The sequence below is a fragment of the Echinops telfairi genome, unplaced genomic scaffold, assembly GCF_000313985.2.
Source record: "Echinops telfairi isolate 266 unplaced genomic scaffold, ASM31398v2 ScPeMD7_7;HRSCAF=31, whole genome shotgun sequence".
Lineage (NCBI taxonomy): Eukaryota > Metazoa > Chordata > Mammalia > Afrosoricida > Tenrecidae > Echinops > Echinops telfairi.
In genome coordinates this window covers 2,948,760-2,959,179 of record NW_022103904.1, presented here as the reverse complement: position 1 = coordinate 2,959,179, position 10,420 = coordinate 2,948,760, and the positions used below count along the sequence as shown (strand labels likewise).

The 10,420-nt window shown below is 43.7% G+C and overlaps 1 protein-coding gene across 2 annotated transcripts in view; it reads left to right on the top strand.

Moving 5' to 3' along the window:
• Window positions 1–10,420, top strand: part of ELMO1 (engulfment and cell motility 1) — a 694,298-nt gene that overhangs the window by 246,616 nt on the left and 437,262 nt on the right. For both annotated transcript variants that reach the window (XM_045286360.1, XM_004708022.2), the window contains exon 7: window positions 8,140–8,175. In XM_045286360.1, coding sequence (XP_045142295.1) covers window positions 8,140–8,175 — 36 coding nt within the window. The remainder of the gene's footprint in view (window positions 1–8,139; window positions 8,176–10,420) is intronic.

Sequence of the window (10,420 nt, the reverse complement as noted above, 5' to 3'; positions counted from 1 at the left end):
TATTTATATACATATTATTATTATTTTATATATATTCACTGTATATAAATGTATATTATATCATTTATTTAATAACCAATATTGATTTTAGTGATATAATTTATATTTATATATTTAATATATTGTTTATTTAAATAAAATATATTTATTACATATCATATGTTTATATATTATTATTTATACACATATAAATAATTTTTCTTGGGGCCTCCTACAGGTTGTATAACAATACATACATCCATCGTGTCCATTTGTACATATGTTGCCATCATCATTCTCAAAACATGTTCTTTCTATTTGAGCCCTTGGTATCAGCTCCTCTTTTTTCCCCCACCCTCTGGGAAGTTATTTCCCTTGTACGAAAACCTGGCTCCCAGATTAAATTTAGAGGCTGTCTTTAATTAATTAGCAGGAAACCGCTGGAATAGAAACCACACAAATAAAATAGTCCCTGCAATTCGAGAGGCATTTAATCATGAGCCCTTGGCTAGCTTCCTGCTGGGGCAGGTGAAGGATGCCCCAGTAGGACCGGTGGAATGTTTTAGGAGCCTGGGAAGACAAGTATCTGGCATTGTTCTTACCCTGAGTTATAATGGCATTCAAAGATTCCTGGCCTGCCTGGAACTACCTATGGCTGAACTTGTCAGGTCTCTGTCCACGGGGGACCAGCGAGCGGCCGTGGGCAAAATCAGCAGCCAATGAGCTGTGAGGAAGGGTGGCGATGGCACTCATTTTCTATCCCCTCTTTTCTATCTTGTCAAGGCCGGCATTTCATTTTCCATCTTTGTGGCACTTTGAAGTCTTTTGCGACACGGTCTGCTTGGCGTGTAGCTGCGAAAGCACACCAACTTGTGGGAAGCGTGCTCCCCAGGTCATGAAGGGAACAGAATCCAATATGGCATCGGAAGAAATGTACATGGTTTAGACAAAAGCAAAAGAAAGGGTATGGACAGACTTCTCAGAAAGGACAGGTTTTATGTGAAAGAACGCAGAAATGGTGCCTGCAAGGCTAGACCAGTAACAATCCGGCTCCCCTTTGGATTTTGTATCAAACGCCGCCTTTGCCGCCCATGTTTGTGTGCCTGCTGTCGCGTCCCCGTGTATCCGATCATTGTTCAACCATCAGTCATCACTGGGGGCCGGTGCATTTTTCCAAGAATGAAAGGCCGGGATCAGTTCCCTGCCCCCTTGGCCACGAGACAGGAAAGTGACGGTTTTGGTCTGTGTGTGCGCCAGCGCGGCGCTCTGTGGCGGATCTCGCGGGGGGAGATTTTGCTGTGTGTGTTGTCAGCTCTCCGCGTTTTTTTTGGTGTTGTGTCTCTTTTGATTTTTATACACAACCCCCACCCCTCTCATTTTTTTTTTTTTTTATTTTTTTTCATAGAATATGTAAGCAAGAGGGAACAAGAAAATAAAAGCCATTTTAATCCCATATTGGAAGTTGAATTGTAATTATGCCCTTTATAACCTGCTTTTTATACCTCCCCACAGTTCCATGACATTCAGTATTATTCCGGCAATCATTTTTGTTACTTGCATAGTGTTTTATTTTTAGGGTTTTGATAAAGTTCAAATGAGAAACAGTATAGTCAACGAAGTTAACTAAGTTAAAACTAAGTCAACTATAGTTAAGTAACTGCCACTTGGGGATATTTCTGTTTTTGTTTTTAACCTACTGTGAACGGTCTTGGATCAGCTTTTCTTTCTGCAAAATCTTTGAGATTTTATATTATGTTGGGAAGCAGTTCCTGATTCAGAAGATATACACATCTGTGGGGTTAAGGGGAAAGAGGGAACCCCACAAAACACAGATTTGGTAGGCGCAATTGTACAGCGATAATAAGTAGAGATTATAGTAAAGTCATAGAGAGCATGAGAGTTAAAGGATGGAGTCAAGTAATGGAGTCAGACGCAATTCATGGTAGCATAGCTCACCTCAGCTAGGCTTGATGGTCTTCGTGGAGGGGACTTAGCCATCAGAGAAGAAGCCGCTGCTTCGTCCTCCTTAGTCACCTTCTCCAGCCACCCTCTTGAGAACCAGGGAGCCTCATTATTTTTTGCTAACCACGCATCACACCACTTTAGGGGGGATCTGATTACAGAGTCATACATCACAGAAAGGGGCAATACAATTCATTCTAGAACAAGTTTGATCACTCTAATGTCTCATATAATAAAACAGACAATTACTATTCTGGGAGGCATGCAAGTTCCCTGATAGCGGACAATAACCTGAGTCACCAGGAGGGGTATTAACATAATCAATAGGAGGGGAATCACCTAGGGGTGTGCCCACATTTGTTGTCGGAATAACAATGGTGTCTGCTTGATCTAGACAGCTGATAATGACTAACTAACCTTGGTCATCCTTGGGCGGGTTTGCCCTCTCTGGTATCTCCTGCAAGTGAACAGACCACCATTATCCTTATCAGAAGGGAGTGGGTCTTATTTAGGGTGAGTCAGACTAATAGTCTAGCCACTATAGATGGCTGATGTTAAGGAGAATAACCTTTGACCTACTTTTGCTGATCACCTATTGTACAGTCACTCTCAAGCAGCTAAGTCTGGTATATATTTTGGGGAGACCACTTAAGAGAAATCCTTCTGTTCCTCACACACATCTTAACGTTGTTTTGGAATGCGAGCTAGCCCAACCACCTGCTGAAATGTCCCCGTTTGTGTTCCATGAGTGCCACAATAGGAGCTCTGGTGGTATGGTAGTTACCATTGGGCTGCTAACTGCATGGTCAGCAGTTCAAAACCACCAGATGCTCTGAGGGAGAAAGACAAGGCTTTCTACTCCTATAAAGAATTACAGTCTCATAAACTCACAGGAGCAGTTCTCTCGTGCCCTAGAGGGCACTCTGAGTTGGCCTCAGCCCAATGACAATGAGTCTGGTTTTTGGTTTTGGTGGCACAATGGTTCCTCTTGAGCTGCTAACCAGAAGGCTGACAGATCAAACTTACTAGCCGCTCCCCAGGAGAAACCCAAGTTGTTTTGCTTCCATGAAGATGTACAGCCTCAGAAGCCCTATCACTGTACGCTGGAATCTGCTCGATGGCAGTGGGATTGGGTTTATCGTCTGCGAAGGAACCCTAGTGGCCCTGTGAGATTAACATTGTGCAGCTAACCAGGAGGTTGGTGGTTCAAACCTTGTGGAGAAAGATGAGGCTGTTTGCTCTAATCAAGATGTAGAGTCTCAGAAACCTTGTAGAGCATCAGTAAGTGTCAGACTTGATATTTGGCTGTGGTTTTGGATTGTGTGTCCAGGAAGGAGCTCAGGTGGTGCAGTGGGTTAACATTGGAACTGGGAACCAAAAAGTCTGTGGTGTGAACTCACCAGACACCTTTGGGAAGAATGCTTATGGGAGTCTGCTACGTAATGATTGACAGCCTCAGAAGCCCTGTGGAGCAGCTCTGCTCTGCCCTAGCAGGTTGCTGTGAGTTGGAATCCACTTGGTGGTAATGGGTTTGATGCTTTTCAGAGATGTTCCCAGAAGTGTGTTTCTGTCCCAAGACCTTGGTACATATTGGTCATATTGGTACTTATTGGTTCAATGTCCCTAGGTTTCCTGTGAACACAGCAGCGAGGTATTTGAAGAGTCGTAACAAATCTGGGAACTTTCAACTGCTGTTCGACTTAATTCATTGAGTCTGTTTTCCAAAACTTTGGCTGTATTAGGAACAGGGAAAGGAGCACCGTAGTTATCTCTAAAGGGATGCAACGCCGTCAAAAAGAAACAAGATGGGCCATTTAAATAATCACCCCCCCTGTACTTAACACACAAAACAAAGAACAATTCACTGTCTAAGTGGATTCCAACTCATGGCGGCCCCGTGTCCTTACAAGCTAGAACTGCCACGGTGGAATTGCAAGGCTGTAACTCCCTGGTTGGGTAACCACTCCTTTATAGAAAGAAGGGCTTCCTACTCTAAGAGCCACAGCCCTGGAAACTCACAGGAACAGCTGTACCCTGCCCTAGAGGGTTACTGTGAGTCAGCAGTGAGAGAGTTTGAACTCTCCATGGGAGTAGAATGCCTCCTCTTTCTTCCGTGGAGCAGCTGGGGATTTCCAGCTGCTGAGCTTTTGCAGGTAGCAGCCCAGCCTGTAACCACTATGCCACCAGGGCTCCTTATGATCCCTCTTAGGGATAATTCACTGCAAAGATGAAGACTTGATTGCTCTTGTATATATGAGGGGACTTCAAAAAGTTCATGGAAAAGTGAGATGGACAGTTAATGGAATTTTTTGCCCATGAACTTTTTGAAGCCTCTTTGAGTAGTTACACTCATATTGACTCTATAAGGCAGAGGGCAACTGCTCCCGAGGGCTTCCAAGGCTGTCTATCAGTACAGATTGCCTCATACTCCAGTCTCACCTTTCTTCTGAGAAGAGGCCTGTGGGTTCAGATTACTAACTACATGATGAACAGCTCTACACGTAACCCACTATGCCACCGGGCTCCTTCTCTGTACATTGGAATCGACTCAATGGCAATGAATTAGGTGTTTTGGTTTGGTATAGTTATAAGGAGCCTGGTGGCACGGCAGCTTACATGAAGCAGGCTGCTAATTGCAAGGTTGCTTGTTCAAACCCATAGGCCACTCCTCAGGAGAAAGATGAGACTGTTTTCCGGTGACGGTAGCCTCAGAAACTTTAGGGTGCAGTTCTACTCTGTCTTGTGGGGTTGCTATGAGTCGAAATCAATTTGATGGCACTGGATTAGGTTTATGTAGTTATTGTGTATGTGTTGGTACATGTGTGTGTGTGTAATAGCTGGTATCATTGTTACATGAACAGAAGAATTGTTCTATATAAAAATTCAATCCTTTTATCCTGGTGTCAGCAGAGCTGTGGCCATTTAGTAATTTTGAAAATTGAGGTGTAACTTGAATTAAGAACCCCAAATGTCTTGGCTTTGAGGTTGCCCACCACCCACACTTGAGAATGGATTTTTAAAATTTGGTTTATTGCTGTATACTTCATGTACCATACAAGTTAATCTTTTAATCATATTAAGAAAAGTTGTGCAATCATCACCATAATCAATTTTACAGTCTGTTTCTTCTCCTACTCAGTGTTGTTAGCTCCCCATTTCCCTCCATTCTTCCCTTCCATGCCTCTAGGTAATTATGAATCCAATTACTGTCTCAATAGGTTTACCCATCCTATAGAAATTCGTGCAAAACTCAAATAGGAAGTAAGCAAACAAATAAACAAAATAATTCCCTCCTTCAGATTTGGACTTTACTATTTACAGTCCTTGGATCACACAGACTGGTGTGCTTCTTCCACGTGGACTTAGTTGGTGCCTCACTTAGATGGCTGCTTCTCTTAACACAAACCTGTAGGACTCCAGACACACTTCTTTGGGGCAGCCTGGCACTACCTGGTTTCTTCATCACGCTTTGCTGCAGCATCCGCATCTGCAGCGATCTCTTCCTGAGAACCAACGTCGAGGAGGGTCAAAGCATAAGAACGAATTGTTCTTAGAGTGGGGCTAGAAACAGATGCCAGCCCAAAATCTGAGGATGGATTTTTGAGGTTTATTCATTTTGGGGAGTATGTATTACTTGAATGATGAGCACTGTTCCTGAAAGTGGGTCAGATACGTGAGGGAACTTGGGGAAACACAAAGAAAAGAATGCAGGCTCTCAAAGATCGGTGGCCTTTTCGGGTATTTTCCTATTCTCATAAAAGATGGGTTTATATTTTGGAACTACCTGTGTTAACTGCTATGGACACACAGAAAATAAATGTTTGATCACCTCTGACTGAGAACTCAGTGTCCCTTATAAGCCTGTTCTGAAAGGTGTTGGCCAAACAGCTGAGCGCAGGCCAGGCAGCATTGATCATTAGACTCCTTCCCTGGCAGCTGAGCCAGACTGCACCATGTGGCCTGAATGTCACCTCCATGGGGGCTGAGTGGGGGAGTAGCCGCTCTCCCATAGAAGCTGAATGAAGCAGCTCCATGGGGTCTTTGCAGAGCCAGCTCCAACTGTGAAGGCTGTCTGGTCTTCCCATTTGCTCTTCCTTTGGCCCATTTTCTTAGGTCATGCCCTCTGCATAGTTTGGGGTGGGGGTGGGGGGACAGGGAGCCCAACTGAAACCAAATGTCACAGTTCTCTGGGGCCCTGCTACAAATTTGCATCACAAGGGCCCAAGAGGCCAACCTTCTTGGGCTTTGTAAGTTGTGTGGCAGAAAATTCCTCAAGTAGGATCTGCCCCCTTCCAGCCCCATTTCCTTTGTGTGAGCATTATTGTCAAACACAGGGTGATGGAAATGAGAAGGGGGTCACACAGCCTGGGTAGAGAAGGGGTTCTCTTCTCCTGTGGACAAGAATGCCTGGCTGTGGGTGGAGGTGGATGGCCACTGTGAAACTTGAGCCTCTCCTGAGTGATTTCTTTTTGCTGGCTTCTTCAAATAAAAACTTGTGGTTTTTTGTTTTTTAGAGAAAGGGGCATAGAGAAAGAGATTATTCAATATGGGAAAACTGAGGGATCACGGCAGCAAAAATTCCTCCTTCTGCCTAGGCTTCGTCTGAAGCCAAAGCAGGGCTGCAAAATTTGAGACATAAGCACTACCTGTGACTCAGCCATGAATTTATCCAGAGCTGCTTCTGCTGGAAGGAGCTCGATTGACATACTGGGATGCTAATGCTAACAGAATGGGCCGAAGTCAGGATTGACCTGTGTGTAGTGGTTTTGGTTTGGGGTTTTAGATAAAGAAGGTCAAAGTATACACGCAGGAGGAAGAACATCCTTAAAGTGGGAGAGTTTGGTAAATTTGAAGAATGGCAAGTCGTTTGAGCAGGAACTTCTTAAACCCAGGTTTCGAGAAGCATAATTGTCAGTTCTTGCCGACAGATGCCCTTGTACAATATTTTTGCAGGCTGCCATCCTAGGGTCAGGCCTTGATGCTCAAGAGTCTTGGAACCTGCAGGTGTCTTCAAACAGGAGAGTCTACATTGTTCCTTAAGAGAAAGTAGAATTGTTAGGTTTCTCAGGTGAGAAATGCCTCAGTCCTTGGCTTCGCAGGAGAAAGAATTCTCGCCGAAGCCTGGTTTGTGATCCAAGTGGGTTTTTATAAAGGATGGAAGCAGTTTCGGGGTTACAGTAACCAAACACAAGCACCCTCAGGGCACTGCACAGCCACATGTGGTGGCTGAGGACAGAGAGAGACTGTGACCCGGCCATGTGACCGCAGAGGAACAGCAGGAAGGAAAAGGGGGTGTCAGGTTTTGGGGGGCCTTCCACTGGGATGCGTGGCCAACGGTGCTGGTTGACCCCATTGGCTGAATGAAGCCCCCCTGGCCTAGATAGGGACCCACCCAGGTGTCCTGCCCCTTCCTGGCTTAGAGCCTGAATTTGGAGCATGCCCAGTAGACAGCCTGGTCCCTGTGCTGGCTACCTAGCAGATATAGTGACCTTTTCACCCAAGAAGGATAACCAGTTATTTGTTCATCGGTGTATATGTGTTTAAGAACAACTGGTGTAGTGCTTTTTCAGCTTTTTTGTTTTTTAAATGGAAAATACTTCCATACTTCTCTGTAGACATTTTGCTCCGTGGACCACACACCTGCTCCTAAAAAGGGGCCCAACTCCCTGCCGTCAAGTTGATTCCAAATCACAGGGACCGGACCCTTCAGGACTAGAACTGCCCCTGGGGGTTTCTGAGATGGAAGTCTTTACAGGAGCAGAAAGCCTCACCATTTGCCCAGAGAGCGGCTGGTGATTTCGAACAGCTTACCTTGCAGTTAGCAGCCCACTGTGGAACCACTACACCACCAGGGCTCATAGGCCTACTCTAGTCATAAGTAATTCCATTGGGTTGATAACAGTGGCCTAAGGTGTTTAATGCTTGTTTTGCATCCTAAGGGACATGAAATTCTTACTTTGCATCATTTTTAAAGGGGACGAATTTTCCTGACTTCATGGTAGCTAAGTGTGTTTAGACGTACCGATAGGAAGATGGCACAGGTACTTACAGTCACCAGGAGCTAGAGGTAACTTGATAGCCACCTGGAGCAGCAAAGGGATGGGTCATATGGAGTTTAAAAATTAAAAAAATTCTTTGTGTGAAAATTCTTACTTTTAAACATGCTCCTCACATGACTTTTTTTAAAATCTTTTACAGACGATACCAAAAGCTACAGAAGATCATGAAACCTTGGTAAGCATATATGCTCACACGACATTGACAGTTTAGTGCTTGTTGCCTCAGCTTAAAATCCAATTTTTCTGACTGATTATATAGTTCGTTATGACTGTGCATCTAGATAAGTTGAGTGAGTGATTTTTTTTTCTGTTTAATGTTCTTTTAATGGTTCTTTCAAAACATATTTCCCTTTTCTTTTTTTCTTTTTTTTCTTTATGCTTGTAATCACTAAAATGATCACATTAGGATTTCTACCTTGTTCCTGGAGCAAGGCTAGTCATAATTTTATGTACTAAAAAAAACCCCAACAAACAGAAACTTTCTTTTTGTGGCATATGTGATGTTCAAGGTCAAAGCCTTTGATTTTCCTCAGTGGCGCAGCAAGAAAGAGAGCCACATAAAAAATATATGTATTCAGGATTGAAGTATGGATGGAAATTAGTTCACTTGAGTCTGAGAAAATGCTTAATCACCTGTCTATTAAGTGAATTGCATGTTAATTGTAGTTGGAGGTCTGAAACTGTGCTCATTATTTTTCTAACCCGCAGTGGAAATTCTGATCACTATGGTGATACTGGTCTCAAAAACTCATCTCTCTCTACATGCCTCACCAAGATAAAGTATTAGTTGCAGGAACACTTCTATTTATAAAATCGTACTAATGTCAAAAACAATAATGACTGACTTTCTAGTAAAGGTCTCTCTATATCTATCATCTCTCTCTATATACACAGTATGTGAACTTAATGTCTTAGAAACAGTTAACAATACTGCCAGTAGCAGACCTTTTTTATGAGAACGTACGCTCTCTTGGGTTAGTGCAGTGGTTCTCAACCTTCCCAATGCTGTGACCTTTCAATACAGTTCCTCAGGTTGTGGTGACCCCCAACCATAAATTTATTTTCATTCCTACTTCATGACTCTAATTTTGCTACTGTCATGTAGCTATCTGAATCGTCATGTAAATATCTGATATACAGGATCCACTTGCATTGTTATAAATTGAACATAATTAAAACATAGTAATTAATCACAAAAAAATGTAATTATATATTGTGAAATATTTATGTCTAATGACAAATAATGAAATTGTGTCTTGAAGCATGGTGTAGCATGGGTAACAGTCTTCATGCTGGGTACTCATATGTGTGTGTATCTGCATGTGGGTGGACCCACCTGGGTATGCATAGGGGAGCAGTGTCTCAGTTCCTAAGACCATCGAAATATGTATTTTCTGATGGTCTTAGGCAACCCCTGTGAAAGGGTCGTATGACCCCCAAAGGGGTCTTGACCCACAGATTGAGAATCACTGGATTAGTGAGATGGAAACACTGTCTTTAAGAAATGTACAGACCTAGATGGAGAAGATATCAAGAAACAATACCTTTACATTTTGGTGGTTTTGCCCAATAAAAGTTTCCGTGATTGACTTCAACCCTGTGCTCCAAGACGTGAATGCACAAAGCAGGGAACCAGTGGAGAGGTCTGAGGGGCTGGCCCAATCCCAACTAAATGGACAGTCGCCCCTGCCCCCAGAAGAGTTTACTTCAGAGGACAGCACTGAAACTACAGCTCAGGGAGAGGGTCATGGGAGCACATGGGAGCAAATGACGGGGGAGGAAGAGAGAGTGGATCACATCCTGGCCCACCAAGGCTTGAGGACAATATTGTTGCTCAGAGCAGCCAGTGAACAGAGAGGACCATAGGGTCCGCCCCACTATGAGACACAACTTCCCTCACTGACCCATAGCCTTATGGGGGACAACACTGGAGTCACAGTGTGCGAATTGCACCCAATCTTTCCCCACCACATCAAGGCAAAACACTAAGGGCATGCAACAGAACAGCAAGGGGAGCAGAACAAGGAAGTCCTGAGGGAATACCAAAATAGACTTTGGGGTAGGGCGTGGCACCTCATCAGATTTGACTGGAAAACATACTCCTAAGGGTCAACAAACAGACCTTGAACTACAGGCTTTTTTCTTTTTTTTGGTCATTGTTTTTGTTGTTACTGTTTTGTTTTCTTTTGCTGTCTTGTTTTTGTGCATATTATTATCTCTGAAGGCCTATCTAGATAAGATAGGTGGGATAAACAATCTGGAGGAGAAACCAATGAGACCTATGATTCCAGGGGGAAATGGAAGAGGGGAAGGTGGAGGAAAGGAAGTGGGTGTTAACAAACCCAGGGACAAGGGAACAACAAGTGATCCACAATCAGTGGCAAGGAGGATGTAACAGGCCTGATAGGGCTTGATCAAGG